The 17,660-nt window shown below is 39.2% G+C and overlaps 1 protein-coding gene across 1 annotated transcript in view; it reads left to right on the top strand.

Moving 5' to 3' along the window:
* The window catches only part of CDHR2 (cadherin related family member 2), a 41,574-nt gene that overhangs the window by 970 nt on the left and 22,944 nt on the right, over positions 1-17,660 (top strand). Inside the window, exons 2-7 of the mRNA XM_087709356.1 lie at positions 7,580-7,633; positions 8,274-8,363; positions 11,359-11,448; positions 12,911-13,036; positions 14,410-14,553; positions 16,796-16,871. Coding sequence (XP_087565482.1) covers positions 7,580-7,633; positions 8,274-8,363; positions 11,359-11,448; positions 12,911-13,036; positions 14,410-14,553; positions 16,796-16,871 — 580 coding nt within the window. The remainder of the gene's footprint in view (positions 1-7,579; positions 7,634-8,273; positions 8,364-11,358; positions 11,449-12,910; positions 13,037-14,409; positions 14,554-16,795; positions 16,872-17,660) is intronic.

Below are 17,660 nucleotides of genomic sequence, written 5' to 3'. Positions count from 1 at the left end.
CTCAGCAGATGCCATTGACAGGATCTCTTTAGCTGTCCCCTCAGAGCAAAGAAGGGACTTGAGGTGATTCTGCCATGACTGCAGAGAATGAATCAATCAATTTGTAAAAAGGAGATTAAAGGGGAACTAATAAGGGCAGAGGGACACTGAGATTGTGACAAGAGTGGATGGAGAAAAAAGGCTAATGTTCAGCGTCTTAAGACTGGTATTTCCTATACTAAGATGTGGCTATATGCAAGTCATTTATTTTTAATATTTAAGTTTTGAAAATAATGGAATGTTCATAATATATTACATAAGTTTTATTGCATTGACATCTGCATTGAAAGAATATATTGTACCAAGATTTATAACATTGCAATAAAAGAATTAAAAGAAAAAAAAATCTGAAGTATACGGACAAGACCTTTTTAGCTCTCCCAAAAGTTGGCCACAAATCAAGTTGAAGGCAAATATAGGTGTCCCAGGATAATGCTGCAGGTTCCAATCTGGTCAGTTTATAGAAGTTGAAAGCTACAGGATGGGAAACAAATAGGGTTTCCCACCCTGTAGCTCTCAACTCCTATAAACATCTTTCCTTTCTTATTTTTAGGGACCTCTCTTTCTTTCTTCTCCTTGGTGTTGTGCTTCGTATTTCTGAACTTTCCACAACTCTACTTCAGGGGCTGCCACAAAGAAGAGGGAGTCAAGCTATTCTCCAAAGCACCTGAGGGCAGGATGAGAAGCAATGGGTAGAAACTAATCAAGGAGAGAAGCAACCTAGAACTAAGGAGAAATTTCCTGACAATTAGAACAATTAATCAGTGGAACAGCTTGCCTCCAAAAGTTGTGAATGCTCCAACACTGGAAGTTTTTAAGAAGATCTTGGATAACCATTTGTCTGAAATGGTGTAGGATTTCCTGCCTAAGCAGAGGGTTGGACTAGAAGACTTCCAAGGTCCCTTCTAACTCTCTTATTCTATTGGTACATGTGAATTTGCTTTTAACTGCCCCTGAATTAGATATTAACTCATGTTAGCCTGAAAGACTTCAATAGATCTGTCCTTTGTGAATTTATCCAACCCCTTTAAAGCTATCAGAATTAGAGACTTAATACCAGATAATGTAGGAATGAATTCCACAAATTAACTACAATGTAATTTCTTTTGTTCTAAAATACATTCCATCCAGATGACCCCTGATCCTAATGTTCTGAGAGGAGAGGAGAGAAAAATGTCCATTGTTTTTTCCCAGTCCATGCATGAAGTCACATACTTTAATCATATCCAAGTCACCCTTTCTAAGCTAAAACGCTTCAAATGTTCTTTTTTTTTTCTTGCAAGAAAAATATTCAGGCTCCCTGATCATTTGAGCTCCCCTTTTTGTAGCTCTGTTACTGTATATCCTTTTTCAAATGTGCCAGAATTATGTACATGTATGCCATATATTTATGTAAGGACATTATTCTCCTTGCAGTTTTTATTTACAACCCCTTTCTAATTATACCCAACATGGAATTTGTCCTTTCACAACTGCCTTTGTTGAATTCTTGGTTGTCACCCTAAGAACATTTCCCTTGTTATTTTCAGACAGCTCAGGTACCCCCAGTGCATTTGTGTAATTAAGAATTTGCTCCACTGTGTGCTTCTTTTGTCTCATTTAAATTAAAATGCATTGGATACTTGATTAATATTCATCTTTTTTTCTTGGATTACCATTGCCTGTAATTTGCTCAAAAGAGACATTAAGATGATTCGGCTTAAATTACTTATCTCCCACATGTGTCCTTCTTTCTTTTTCTTTTTTTAAAAAAAGATGTCTTCACAAGATCTTTGAACAGGAAGTAATCAGATTGACCCAGAATCAATCAAGATCCAAAGTACTGGAATTTAGATTGTTGTTGGTTGCTTTTTTGAATCCTTCTTCAATGATTAGTGGAGGCTTGTTTTAGAAAAGAAGGAAAGATTGCCAAAAAGAGAGAAATGAATAGTAAATTATAAATGCCTTCAACTTGTTCAGAAATTAATACTTTACTAATAAAAAATGGCATTTCTATTTTCTCATTTTTTTCTCATTTCTATGAGCTGAGGTGGCGCAGTGGTTAGGGTGCAGTACTGCAGGCCACTTCAGCTGACTGTTATCTGCAGTTCAGCGGTTCTAATCTCACCGGCTCAAGGTTGACTCAGCCTTCCATCCTTCCGAAATGGGTGAAATGAGGACCCGGATTGTTGTTGGGGGCAATATGCTGACTCTGTAAACCGCTTAGAGAGGGCTGAAAGCCCTATGAAGCGGTATATAAGTCTAACTGCTATTGCTATTGCTATTTTATTTACACTGTACTTTAAATTTTACTATGTCTTTATATTTTTCTAGTCAGTCTTCAATATATTTCTTTATTATTGATTTATTTATTTTATCTTAAGCCCTATATCTCCCTATGGCCACTCTCTGTAGAGATATATTCAGAATTCAAAGTATCTTTTAATCTGTTGTTATCTTAGGTTCTGCTTTCCATTTCTTCTCTGTCAGAGTCTTGGCTGTTTCTTCCTTGCTTCATTGCTTATGTATTCCCAGCTGTGCTTCTTGACTCTTTTTCTCTTACAAAACTTGACTCCAGCTGAGGAAACAGTAGAAAAAACCGTTTCCTTAGAGCCAGCTCTGAGGGAAGGAAAAACCAGTTTGCACCCTCCAGTTCTAGTTTGTCTCTTTACTTCGACTCCTGGGCTTGGAGTTTGCCTATTCAGTCTATTCTTCTTCATGAGGTCTATGGCTGCAGAGAGCTCCAGATAGACACCTTGTTCCCCTGTCCTCCTCCTCCTTCTCCCCCACCTGTCCAATGCGGCTCTTTGACTGGCAGCTGGATCATCCTGATGCTGTGGTATGTGCGTTTGTGTGCGTCTGCTTTATATTCAGCTCTGTCCATCTGTTCTTCCACAATGCCACATTGGTTACCTGTCACACCTTTGGCACTTTAAAGGACAAGTTACATCTTTGACACTTACGGTCTCAATTAGATACCAGGGAGAAAACTGGTGGTGTTCTATTTTTTTCCAGTAAACTAGATTTTATACCTTCTTTGACAACCAAAGCATTACTCCCTCCAGTGCCATATTGCCTCTTATCCTGCATCTTACTCAGACTTTTTAATTCATCCTTTTTAGATTGGATTGTTTTATGCATAGTACAGTTATTACTAATTCACAGCATGGTTATTTGGATTCTAAATCTTATAGTAATCAGTTAAGTCTTGAGCAACCTGATTAAAAGAGATACCACTGTGCCCTGTTGGCACCAGGTATCTCAAGTCCTTTGTATATCAATGTGATCAGGAGCTCTGTGTGCCCACTAAGCCAAAAACTCTTTTAGCTCTAGATATCAAATGCTTTATTGCAATTTATCCATTGTTTTATCGTCTCATCTCACCTTTGCTGCAAACAACAGCTTCTCAGCATGCATTCCCAAAATATTTGTAAGCCAGAAGGCTTCAGATTAAAATTCTTTTCTTTTTTCTATAGCTTATATACAGCAGTGATAACATTCATGCTTCCCTCTCTTCTACCAGGTTACTCTCATTCTCACAATATTTAATTTCTCATCTGTAACCAAAGGAATATCATCAACAGCATCTCCTTTAACTGCTGAACATCATCATTAACAACTCCCATATCCCACCTCCTTGTCCCATCCCAATCTGGGTCAGAGACTTTTAGCACAGACATCTAAGAAACATTATAGTAGCTCACCTTTAAAGGTACTTGTCCTCTATACACTGTAGACCAGTGTTTCTAGTCTGGGCCACTGTAACATGTGTGGACACACTGGCTGGGGAATTCTAGGAGTTAAAATCCACCGATATTAAAGTTGCTAGTAGATTACAATATCTTGTACAGTATATAGTGTAAACAGGGAGCCTAGTGTCCTGCAGATGTTTTGGTCTTGTCTTTCACTGTTGTCCATGCCATTTTGAGATTTTGGAAGTTGTATCCCTGAATATTAATGAGGGTCCAGTTTATTTATCCCTACTGTACAAGTTTTCTTATTTACAGGAAGACCTGCAAATAAAGTAGAAATAACGCATTGGTAACTAGCTATTGGAGTTTGTAAGCTTTTATTTGTCTACAAATCTGGACTGAAAGAAAACTACTGGCTTAAATAAATCAGGGCATAATTGATTTATTGGACCTTCTATATCTGGAATCATTTGCAGAAAAGATGGAAAGGGAGTAATAGACTGTGGGTAGGGACATAAATGATTCATAAATGAGGCATCTCGGCTAATCTGTCCTTGGGGAAGAAGTATTAATAAGAGATATGGTCTGGTTCATTTATCATTTCAAGTTATAATGTACCGTAATTTGTCTGTTCTGACTTAGTACTGCAGGTGAATCCAACCCTATGTTGCATAGGGAAGCAGATAGAACTTTGTTAGGATCGCATCTGTGAGACCTCCTTTGGTCCATTGCTCCCTATATTGTCCATGGTTCATGGAAGAGTAGAGAGTGTTGAAAAGAATCAAAGGAAGTCTAGAGCCCTGCTGGGGGGTAGGACTGGTCTATAAATCTGGTCAAACATGTATGATTTAGAACCACGATTAAGGCATAGCTTGTGGCAATAAGAACAGCAAAGTATCAACGCTTCTTCATTCTTATTGTTCCATAGAACAATTAATCAGTGGAATAGCTTGCCTCCAGAAGTTGCGAATTCCCCAACACTGAAAGTCTTTAAGAAAATTTTGGATAGCCATTTGTTTGAAATGGTATAGGCTTTCCTGCCTAGGCAGGGTGTTGGACTAGAAGACCTCCAAGGTCCCTTCCAACTCTGCTATTGTATTATTGCGTCTGCAGGAGCCCCCTTGGTGACCTGCTTAAGATTACCCAGGCCCTTCTAGGAAAGGGGAGGGGGCAGAAGCCTATCTTCAGGGCCACACAGAGTAATTTTCTATGTATCTGGCAGATAAAGTTATTCAGGTCTATTCCCAGTTGGATGCCAAACATGGGGCAAGCCCTGTGGAGATGCCCAGGGAGTGAACCTGTTCGATTGCCTAAAAACAGTTTGATCCTATTGGAGCTGAAAAAGTGAACATGGACCTTCCGATTGTAAATGCCACAAGATACGAACTAGATCTATGCCCTCCTTGACTGGTCAAGACTGCTTGGGAGATGACATTTGGGGGGAATGTCTATGAAGATTCTCAATCATCCAGATCATAGTTGCCGTGACCCGTCAAAACCGTGTTCCACAAAAGCGCGGTCGACGAAATCGCGTATGTGACGTCATCACAATGCGACGAAAAAGATCGAAAAATTGAAATAAAAATTAAATTACAGCAAGCCGATTCACATAAAGGTAAGGGTTAGGTTAAGGGTTAGGGTTAGGGTTAGGTTAAGGGTTAGGGTTAGGTTTAGAGCGTTAGCGTTACATTTAGCGTTAGGTTAAGGGTTAGCGTTAGGTTTTTCGTTAGGTTAAGGGTTAGGTTTAGGGTTAGGTTTAGGGTTAGGTTAAGGGTTAGGTTTAGGGTTAGGTTTAGGTTTAGGTTTGGGGGGGTTAGGGTAAGGTTTTTGCTTTATTTTTACATTTTTTGATCTTTTTCGTCGCGCTGTGATGACGTCACATACGCGCTTTCGTCGACCGCGATTTTGTCGTCCGCGGTTTTGTGGTGGAACCCATAGTTGCTCCATAGGTGCTTTTTACCAAGTAGCAACTGGACTTCCTTATTTTTTTTTTCTTTGAAAACATTTTGCTTCTCATCCAAGAAGATTCTTCAGTTGTTATGCTAATCAAGTTGTAAGACATGAGTGCTGGTTCTCCCCTTGCCCTAAATTTGTTGAAGGCAATCTTCTATTCACCCTAACAGAACTGAAGGAGGTTCTTGGATGAGAAGCAAAACTTTTTCAAAGAAAAACACCCAAGAAAGTCCAGTTGCCATTTGGAATAAAGCACCTTTGGGACATGACGTGTGGGTGAATATGAGCAATAGTGAATTCATCCTTGAGGGAGGGGGCATTTCAGCTTTGTTTAAAGAGAAGCTGGTGCACTTGTCCACAAGAAACCATTGCTGAACCTTGCCATTCTGGACAACTTTCAACTAGTTCCCCACCTTTTCTTTTTAGGGAAGGTAGTTGAAAAGTTGGTGTCACTACCACTCTATAACTTCAGAGGGTACTGAATGAAATGGATTATCTGGACTTCTTTCAATCACGTTTCAGGCCTGGATGTGGGACACAAACACCATTTTTAAAGATTATCTTTGGTGGGAGCAGGATGGGGATACTGCATCCATCTTTCTTCTTCTTGACCTCTCACTAGCTTCTGTTACCATTCACCCTTTCGATACAATATCCATTAGGGGTGAGGTCACAGCTTTGTGCTAGTCCATCTCCTTCCCCTGAGGCTGGTCCCTATCAGTGTTGATAGGAAGTTAGAGGTCTCTTTTTTGTCACAGGATTCAGGGCTTTTTCAACATCTACATGGATTCACTAAGTGGGGTCATCTGCCATTATGGAATGATGTATCACCAGTATGCTACCCAGTTATACATCTCCATCCTGGGTGAACTATGCGATACTATTGTGTGCATTCTTGAGGCCTGAGAAAACTTGAGGTTGCGTGGGTCTGGATGGGGAACAACAGGCTTCAGCTGAACCTTGGTAAAATGGAGTGGTTGTGGGTAGGGAGCTCCTCTGTATGGGCATTTAGCATCTTTAGCCTTGGATGGGGTTACACTGTCACAGACAGACCCTCTGCATTATCTGAGGATCCTCCTGGACTCACAACTCCTGCTTGAGGAGCAGGTGGGAAGCCTGGCTAGAAGGATCTTTGCTCAATTTTGTGTTGTGCACCAGTTACATCCTTTCCTGCATAGGGAGGCTCTCCGCTCAATTATTAATTCCCTGTTTGTCTCTCATCTGGATCATTGCAATGCACTCTAAGTGGGGTACCGCGGAAGAATATCCAGAAACTTCAGCTGATGAAGAATGTGGCTATGCCAACAATTTTGGATGAATATGTAACAGGTTTTCATTAATACAGGTAGTGCTTGACCACAATTGAGCCCAACATTTCTATTGCTAAATGAGACATTTGTTAAGTGAATTTTGCCCCATTTTACAATCTTTTTAAGTGAATAACTGCAGTTCTTAAGTTAGTAACATGGTTATTAAATAAATCTTCCCCATTTACTTTGCTTGCCAGAAGCTTGCAAAAGGTGATTATGTGTCACTCAGACACTGCAGTTGTGTTAGATATGAGTCAGTTGCCAAACGTCTGAATTTTGATCAAGTGGTCATGGGGATGCTGCAATGGTTGTGTGTGCAAAATGGTCATGTCATTTTTTTTTCCAGTGCTGTTGTAACTTTGAACAGTCACTAAATGAACTATTGTAAGTTGAGGACTACCCGTATGTTGCATCTTTGATATGATTTCTATGTTTTTCTATGTTTGTTTATTTATTAAATTTTTATGCTTCCCATCTCACTCTAAAAAGCAATGATATGGACAGTAAATAAATACGACTTATTTATCCCCCAGATTGAAACCAAAGTATGATCATCACGTTGGCACATCATTATTAAAGTACTTCTGCTTTGCACTTTATTTTCAGCAAACAAGTGTTATCCTGCTCAACGTGCAAGTGACAGACAAGATAAATCTACCAGTAAGTAAAGGGAGAAAGTGTTGGGAGAAAGACAAATCTGGAGGGATACATGGGGCATAGAATCCCCATGGATGGGGAATAGGGCGATGAGGTGTATCTGCTACACCAGTGCTCAGTAAGGAGCTATAGCAGAGGTCTCCAAGCTTTGCTGGTTGGGAAATTCTGGGAGTTGAAGTCCGCCAGGCTTAAAGTTGCCAAGGATGGAGGCCCCTGAGCTAGAGCACAGTTTGAGTGAGTTACATTTTGACTGAAGCCACTGAGATAAATTAAAATTAGTTATAGCATTGAGAAAAGCCTCCAACAACTCCCCTAGAGAACCAGACACAAAACCAAATGTAACAGCTGTGCTGAAAACACTTCTGTGGCTGCAGTTTTTCTTATCCATTAACTTGCTGAGCTGCAACTGCTTGATTACGATGACAGTGATGATTGCATTTTTATATGCTGACTACTGGAGTTTTGCCTTTTATTCTCTTGACTAGTAGAGTTTCAAGTGTTATACTTTCGGGTCCAGGGCCTGATCTGTCTTGTATAAGGGTTATCATATCTCTACAGCCCTTTTCTACTCATGAATGCTGAAGCCCTTCCGTTTAGTCTCTTATATCATTTGTGTTTAACCTTCTTCTTTTTTTATCAACAGAACTCTAAAATAATCACTATCATTATAATTGACCGGAATGACAATAAACCAATATTCCAGAATGAACCTTATTTGATAGATGTCCCTGAGGTATCTAATGTCCATGTTATTTTCTTCTCAAGTTTATTCTAGAAAGGTTATTTATGTGTGACTGTGTGTCCCGTACAAATAATCCTCAAGTCACAATGGTAATTGGGACCAGAATATCCAATGCTAAGTGATGCACTCATAAAATATGACATTACATGATCACATTGCTTAGTGGAGGCTATTCTGACAATCCCTGTTGCCATTGTTAACTGAAGCCCACTGGTCATTAGGGGAGGATCCAGATTGACCCACTCTGATCCAAGCTGTTCCTAGCTTGGGCCCTCCCATCCTGATCCTTGGAAAAGTAAGGCCCTCCCTCCTCTACCTCCTCTTCAAGTCCCTCCACCCATCTATCTCTCCACCTCCCATCTCTCCCCTGCTGGCTTTGCACTTCATGTGACCTGTTGCTTTATCCAAATCACATGGGGCTTTCCTGTGAGGTTTTGAAGCCTTCCAAAGCCATGCAAGAATTAGAAATGAAGATAGGGCAGATGGACGAGTGGGATTAAGCATTCCTGGGGTTGCAAATGCAAGTGGGCTGCCAAATGTCAGCATTTTGACTACATTACCAAGGGTGTGCTGTTGTAACTTTGGGGACCAGACATAACTACCATTCATTCAGCATCACCTTCATAACTTCTAAATAGCAAAGCAATAGCAATAGCAGTTCGACTTATATACCGCTTCATAGGGCTTTCAGCCCTCTCTAAGCGGTTTACAGAGTCAGCATATTGCCCCCAACAACAATCCGGGTTCTCATTTTACCCACCTCGGAAGGATGGAAGGCTGAGTCAACCTTGAGCCGGTGAGATTTGAACCGCCGAACTGCAGATAGCAGTCAGCTGAAGTGGCCTGCAGTACTGCACTCTAACCACTGCGCCACCTCGGCTCTTATATTAAATCTGATATTAAATCATCTCTGAACAAATTATTGTTAACTAAGAATTATAAACACAGTAAAAAAAATTTTTTAAAGTAAACCTGTACAACAATTGACTAAAGTTAATCATGGAAACAATGGAGATCAGAGGTGTTTATGTTTTGAAAATGAGTTCAGAGAAATGCTACAGAGCTCACCCCAAGCGTGAATACATGACTTTCCTGCCCCTCATAGAAGCAGCATCTATTGTATTCAATTTCTGTGGGAACTAAAAAAAAGGGATTAACCAGGGGTGAAATGCTACCGGTTCGGACCAGTTCACCCGAACCAGTAGTTAAAAAATGCTACCGGTTTGGGCGAATTGGTATTTCTGACGATCAGCTGTGACTCGCGATTTATATTAGCTAGAAAGCAGGATTTCCTGCTTTCTAGCTAATGTAAATCGCATGGCACAGCTGATTCCCCCCCTCCTCGCTGTTCGCTTACCTTCGCATGCATACTCGGTAGCAGGTTCCGCCCACCCGCCCAGATGTCATCACGTCCGTCTTTGATGCTCTGCGCATGCATGGAAGTTCCTGCACATGCGCAGATGGAGCACATGCAAGCGAAGTATGCACTCACATTTGCGAACAAGTAACGAAGGTTAATAGATTTCACCCCTGGGATTAACCTATCACAACTGCAAGGACATTATACCATTTGGATATCTATATTTGAGAAACAACTTCTGTATCCAACTCTGTCCATTTCAGCCACATGATTTCATTCTTACTGGACTCCTTTCTAACATAGTACTGTATATGCTAGCTATGGCTCCTGTTACAAGCAAAGAGTGAATGAAGCTACTTTGGAATGGGAGTAAGAAAAATTAGGAAAAACTGCTGTTTTAAATAGAGATTTTAAGAACTTGTTGGATGAAACAAGTAATAATTTAAAATCAGCAGGAGATTTAAATGGGGATTTACACTAGATTACTTAGATAATGATAGAGCCTAAACTGGCAATATGTTAAATCTGTGTCATGCAACATGATCTGTATATTTAAAACGGCTTAGACAGAAAGCTTCATTGCCATGTCAGTGGCAACTCTCCTCCCCTAGCCTAATTGCTATCAACATAATGGATCTTTGATATGATTGCAGCCAATTAAGGAAGGCTTAATTCTCTTTTCCCTATGTATTGCAATCCCAATTGGTGCAAAATAATTTAATTGTTATTTAATTAAATAGTAATTAATTAAGTTATACATTATTTTGTGCACTGTAATTTAAACATAATGAATAATTAGACCATTTTCCTCTGACATTTTGATCTTGCCCCATTCCTTAGATGTTACTTCAAGTTTACTTCAACATGTAGAATGGTAGCCTTTGCATGTTAGACTAACTAAACCTGGACGCTCTTCAGTAATGAAATCAAAGGATAGAGAAAGCCATTTGTTTACTCCAGCATCAGGGCTGGACTGAGACACAGAATGAGATGTTAGCCCTCATGTAGCTTCTTATATCCCAGAGAAATAGCCCCACATTACCCAAGCTTCTGCCCTTCAGAGATAGTGGGCTGTAACTCTTCAGTTGCCCTCCTGGCTGACTTTTCGATAGCTTGCATTTGTTCACATTGTCGGGACATCATGACTCACATACATGGAAAAGGCTAAGGAAGAATGCCATAACTTCTAGTTTTGCCATTCTTTTTTTCCAAACAACCAAGGGATTTACCTTAAAAAGGTAAATAATAATTTTTAATACAACTATGCTCGTTTCCAAGATAGTCCACAGCTAGTACTTTGGACCTTACAACACCTCCTGCCTATTGATTAAAGCAGCCTGATTGCTTTAAAGCACTCAGTAATGGTGCCACTGTTTTAAGGAATGCACTAGTCAATGCAGTTCTTCAAGTAGTGGTGGTACCTTTTTAAAGGTTCACTTTGTTTAATCAAAGCAGAAAAGTGTTGCCCTTCTGTGAGGTCCAAGGCAATTATTCAGAATCATTTTTCAAAGCATGTGTGGTTCTGTTAAATGATTTGTATATTAGCTTTGGATGTTATATGTAGCTTCTGTTGCTCTTCTTTCGACTCCAACCTTCAAGTCTGCAAACCAATTAACTTTGTTCCAGAACACAATAATTGGTACCCAAATCTATGATGTGAGAGCTGTGGATATTGACAGTGAAAATGCTGGACGGGTATCCTATGAAATCATAGAGGTGAGTGGGACCCCACAATCACAGTGAGGGAAGGATGCTGTACCCCGTATATATAATGAATCCTGGCAGATGCCTTGTGAGATACGAATCCTATTCAAGGTTCTCCATTGCTGGCATGGTAATTCAAAACCTGACACTTTTGGGTAGGGTCATTTATACATCTACCTATGTCTGGGCATTCAGCAACCCATTTCCATTGAGAAAAACTGTCAAATTGTAGATCACATTGTAGTCAGTTTATAAGCTGAGTGCATATACTACTCCAATATCTGATTATTTTTTTCACATAAACAAAGCTGTACTTCAATGGTTACATTACCTAGAGATTGGTATCTGAATATAGATTTTTTAAATATTCGTATTTTACTGTTTTTTTTAAATCCAGATGAAATGTTAACATAGATTGCAAGTCCATATGTCATATGCCAAATAGGTAGGTAGGTAGGTAGGTAGGTAGGTAGGTAGGTAGGTAGATATAAGTGAATGTCCTAATGCTGGCATTTTGAATATAATCTGTAATGTCTGTCCAATGGCACTTATGCAGAAATAGATCCTTAGGATTGTGAATTTCCCCATTTAATGCATTAATTTAATACATAAAGCCACTTGTAAGCTACCTTTCTGAAAGTAAAAAGTGCACATTTCTCTTTGAGAAATACTTCTCAGAAGAATGTATGTTTCTGAGAGTTCCAAGCAAAAAGTGTACTGTAGCCACAATTGCAGAAGATGCTTATATCAAGGCCATTTAAAGAAAGCCAGGTTAATTTACATAATTTACATAATCATATTGGAGAATTTGGGTTAAAATCTATCTCTGAATTTTTGTTAATAAAAATGGAATTCAAAAGAAGTTACATACAGTATAAGAAGAATTCAAAAGTATAAGAATTTCAAAAGTTAGTTGGAAATAAAAACACATGAAGATATTTAAAGACTGTTACCTTTTAAAATTGTAAATAGAATCTTGATGAGACATATCGCTAGTTCTCATCTTTCAACCACAATTGGGATCAGAATTTTGGTTGCCAAGCAAGGCAGTTGTTAAGTGAGTCTCATATAATTTTGCACCATTTTTGCCATGGTTGTTAAGCAAATCACTGCAAGTGCTAAGTGAATCACACAGTCAATACGTGAATCCAACTTCCCCCGTTGACTTTGCTTGTCAGAAGCCACTTGGGTAGGTGGAAATGGTAATCACATGACCCTGGGGCGCTGCAACCATTGTTACTACATATTGTACACATTGCTACATAAGCTGAGAATTCACCTGGCCATTGGTGAAGGTTATTTTGCCGGTTGAGTTTGTCTGTTATAAATAGATATACTTCCCACACGCCATCAACTAATTTATAATATCTTCAGGACTTCCCACAAAGTCATCCTTGAGGAATGTGTTTTTTATTCAAGGCAAAGTTTTGTATTTTGTTACTGTTCATGTTTCTACCATGTGACTCCTTTACAGGTCATTCCAAACAGTGCAGAGAATCGTCAGCTTTTTAACATTCTGCAAAATGGCACTGTAGTGTTGAATGGCTCACTCAGCTACAACAATAAGAGCACTTTCTATCAAATCAAGATCTTTGCTACGGTGAGGTTCAGGAATATTCAGAGGCAGGGGAGGGGTAATAATCTCATTTATGTGGAGAAAAAAAACCTAGGTGCTTAATTGTCATGAACAAGGCACTGTGCCTAGTAGCTTTCAACTGGGTTCTTTGACAAGGATTTGTATTGGTGTTCCAACAGTTAGCCCGTGAGTGTGCTAAGACTGCAAATCCTAGAATTCACACATAGCATGGAGTTGTAGTCCCAACATTGTTGGTGAAAACTGGATAGGGGACTCCAGCATGAGTATTTCTCTCTCCCTGGTATGTCTTGCGCAGGTTTATGGGGCTATGATTAACAGCAGGGCAAGAAGTAGATGGGATTATGTAGTATGTTTTGTTAAGCATTCTGTTGAAAATTCAGGTCATAGATTAACCAAATCAGTGGAAAGGCGCTGTCCTCCTTTGGATCTGTACCATGGCCCACTCACCAATAACCAAGCAAGTGCCCAGAGTGCAGAATCCTGAGGAGCTTTTCACCAACTTGGAGCACATTGGGAAGGGCTCCTTCCTGCTTCAAAACATCAATACCTGAAAGCAGCAGTTCAGGGTTGTTATTAAAATCATCAATCTTGAAGAAGCCAAGGATGATATTGATTACATCAGCAGGAAATAATGGTTCTCAGCCATTGTGATAGGCCTTACGTTACAAAATATTGTGGTTTGAAAAGCACAAAGTTGTGAATAATAATGGAATATTTAGGTAGGGGTTTGGCTCTGGATTTGGCCTATGCTGGCCATTTGATGAATTCCAGATTTATAGGATGCTTTATTGCCATTTTTGAGTTTTTTAAAATCTGTTAAAACTATGCAAACCATTTCTTCTTTTGACACCCCCCCCCCCCCCGGGCAAATGCACCTTTCAGAGAGATATTTATTGTTGTCTTATATTGACTGGGTTCATTAAAAATCTAGACCAATATATTTTTAGATATTAGATTGTGGAAGTTAGTTTGCTAGATTGTTTAGATATTGAAAAACCTCTAGAACAATTATATTTGGAAAACTTTGATTATCTGGCAGATGCTGCATTTTAATACAACTACATTTTAAGTAGAGTAATATCCTACACAGGATAAAGGTTTTAGAGTAATCATGTTATTTTATAACATTATAGCCGTGTGTGTGTCTGTGTGTCTGTGTCTGTGTGTCTGTGCGCACGCTGGTCTTGTTATATTCAGGTCTTTTCCCATATAAGATTGAGCCAAAAAAAATCAGAATAGATGTTTTTCAGGGGCAATCTCTCAGATACTCTAGGCGTGTTTTCAGTTACCTCAAAATACAAGGATTCTTCACAGTGCTACCATAAATAGGTAAAATGTCAATTCAAATGACTTATGGTTGCTTCTGTGTATTCTAGGACAATGGAGGATTGTTGCATGGTTCTTTTATCTATCAGAACAATACGGCTTATATATCTGTGACAGTTATTGATGTTCCAGATCTGGACCCACAGTTTTTGGGAGAGCCATATGTGGCCTCAGTGTCAGAGAACTGCCCTCTGGTAAGAACCTTCTCACCTGTGTATGACAAAACCTGGCTTTCAAATCTTAATTCTTCAAAATTTCCTACTAAATCCATTTTGGGGCTAAGCATAGTAAAATCACAGGATGGCATTGAAATTAAACATATAAACAGAGACATAATATCAAAAGCCTACATCATTCAAAGATATTTCCTTCTAAAATTTCTCAGCAGGTAGCTCAGCAATTGCCATTGAGAAGATTCTGTCTTATCTTCTAGAGGTGAGGATCTTTTTTTCCCCTTCCAAAGTCAGAAATCATTGGCAGGTGGATTCAGAAAGTGGTCCTTCCATTTAGGGCTAGGGAGTAATTTGTTTCTCCCCATTCGAGGAGACATCTTCAGTGCGCTTTGAATAGTGCATAGTTGCAAGCACTTTATGTCATGCATAGTAGTGGGTTCCAGCAGTCATTACTGCCGGTTTGCTCATGGGTGCAGAACATTAAAAATTGCTCTGTGCATATGTAGAAGCAAAAAATAAGATGGCGGGACCTATGGTGACGCTGGGAGAACTGGTTCGGGGGCATGGCCAAACCACTACCGGCTGAACCGGTCCGAACAGATAGGAACCCACCACTGGTCACGCATAGTTGCAAGCACCTTGAGAAATTGCATACAAGAACCACATGAATGCCGCTGTGTGCTGTCAAACACCTTTTTATCTTGTATCTAAAGTGCTGTATACTACTACCTCATTTATCATAGTCCTACACCATCCTAGTTTTCATTGGTGCATGGAAACTATTGGAGTGCCAGTGGCATTAATCCAAATCTTATATAATGTACAGCTCATTTTGTGGTTGCTGAAGTTTTTAACCACCTTTATAGATAATTCATCAGAGCATGAATTACTATAGCCAGAATTTTATTCTCCAAGATTAATTGCAGATCTCATATCACACGAAGATATACAAATACCCCAATCTTCTGTATATTGTGATCATCATCAGAGGATCCAATGTACATTGCTTTTCAATGACCACCATGTATCACTTTGTACTAAGCTGCAAAGTTCAGTATTAGAGTATGCCATCCTGACAAGAACAGCCTATGAGGAAGAGGAGGATTTTTAAATAAAAGAAAACTGGATATTGTGACATCACATCACTCTAAGATCTCACTTAAAAAAAGACAGACGGAAATTAATAATAACAGGTGATGAAATCCAGTTCTGCGTTTGTGAATCCTCATTTTGCCTCTTGTGTCCTTTTCCTTGAGGAAAAAATGTTTTATGTGACAAATTCCTTGTGTCTAATCATGCTTGGCCAAACAAAGTATTCATCTTCTATCAGTCATTTGGTTCTAGTATTTTTTTTTATAATTCAAAGTGAACACGCTGAATATATGCTTGATCTAATTCCCCTTCCTGCAAGCCAACCTGTTGATATCTTTAAGTTTTGAATGTCATCAATATCTGCTTCCAATATGAATCTAAATAAAAGCACATAGTGCTTTTATTCATATGAATGAATTCAGGCTGACAAAATGTTTTTTAAAAAAAAACAAAAAACCCAGCCAGAGTAGATTTTTGAATGCTTTTCCATTGCTTCTTGTCATAGACATAGACATGGAACAATTTTATTGTCACTTTGAATGTACACTAATCGGCATGCAGTAAAATGAAATTTCGTTGCATACAGCTCTCAAGGGGTCACCACCTCCAATATACACTACATAAACATGACAAAATAAATAAAATGCAAAATTATGCATATGCCCACATATGTTGTATGACACAGAGAAAAAACACAGTCTAGTTCGGATACATGTACATGGTGAGAAAAATGAATCTTGTGCATTTACTAGACGGATGGCATAGGGAACAAAGCTGTTATAAAATCTGGAAGTCCTGCTAGAAATACTTCAAAACCTCCTCCCAGAGGGTAGCAACAGAAACAGATCGTGAAGTGGGTGTGTGGGGTCTCTAACAATGCTTTGAGCTCTAAGCAAATAGTGCTTATAAGCAGTATCCTGAATAAATTGTCCCCTGGAGATCAAGAGAGAATTGTATTTTTAGACAGCTGAAATTATCTTCCTGAACAGCAATTATTTATCTAGAAGGTGGATCAGTTTAATTTCTTGTTGGAAGATTATTTCTTTTTTATAAAGCTAGAATTGTGCATAGCTGCAAGGGTTGATGAACACATTAGCAAATCAGGTTCTTTCTTTATATACTGTGGGGATACAAAATATGTCGTATCTTATTCAGGCTTTCTTCTTTCTAGGGTACTCCTATAATGACAGTATTGGCCATTGACAAGGACAAATCTGTGGATGATATAATCCTTTACAATATCACCGGTGAGTAAAGAGTCTAGGGAAGAGGGATATCAGGTGTACAGACAGGATCAAGTTTATGATCCATTGTCTACAACCATGAAATTAATTATGCATATGGCTCTAATTTTTAATTACTATATCGATACTTTATGTCTACAAAATGCATAGCAGCACCCTTATGCTTAGGAAATCATAGCTGATGTTCAGTCCTTTCCTGACACATTATTTTATTCATTAAAGCAGAAAGCCTGGCTCCTATCACATTCTTCCCAAATTGTCTTCTTGGCTTCCTTTGCATTATAACTTTTCCTATAGTTAGATGCTGTATGTAATGTCTCCTATATATAGCAATAGCAATAGCAGTTAGACTTATATACCGCTTCATAAGGCTTTCAGCCCTCTCTAAGCGGTTTACAGAGTCAGCATATTGCCCCCAACAACAATCCGGGTCCTCATTTTACCCACCTCGGAAGGATGGAAGGCTGAGTCAACCCTGAGCCGGTGAGATTTGAACAGCCGAACTGCAGAACTGCAGTCAGCTGAAGTAGCCTGCAGTGCTGCATTTAACCACTGCGCCACCTCGGCTCTGTTGAACTTAAATTCTCACAAGGCCACTCCACTGCTTATCCATGCAATGGGCAATTCCAGAAATAGTCTCATCGCTTAATCTTGACTATGTTGGATGGCTGCAGTCTTAAACTTTTTCTTGCCTCTCCATCCCAAGATGTGGAGGAAGAGGGTGTCAGAGGACCTTCTTGAGGTCCTATAACACACCATGTGGTTAGAAAATTGTTCTTATACAAAGGATGC

Source organism: Thamnophis sirtalis, unplaced genomic scaffold, assembly GCF_051295495.1.
Source record: "Thamnophis sirtalis isolate CommonGarterSnake01/CBP01778 unplaced genomic scaffold, rThaSir2_p1.2 scaffold_3, whole genome shotgun sequence".
Taxonomy (NCBI): Eukaryota; Metazoa; Chordata; class Lepidosauria; order Squamata; family Natricidae; genus Thamnophis; species Thamnophis sirtalis.
Note: the sequence above shows the minus strand (reverse complement) of the source record. Positions and strands in the feature narration are given on the sequence as shown.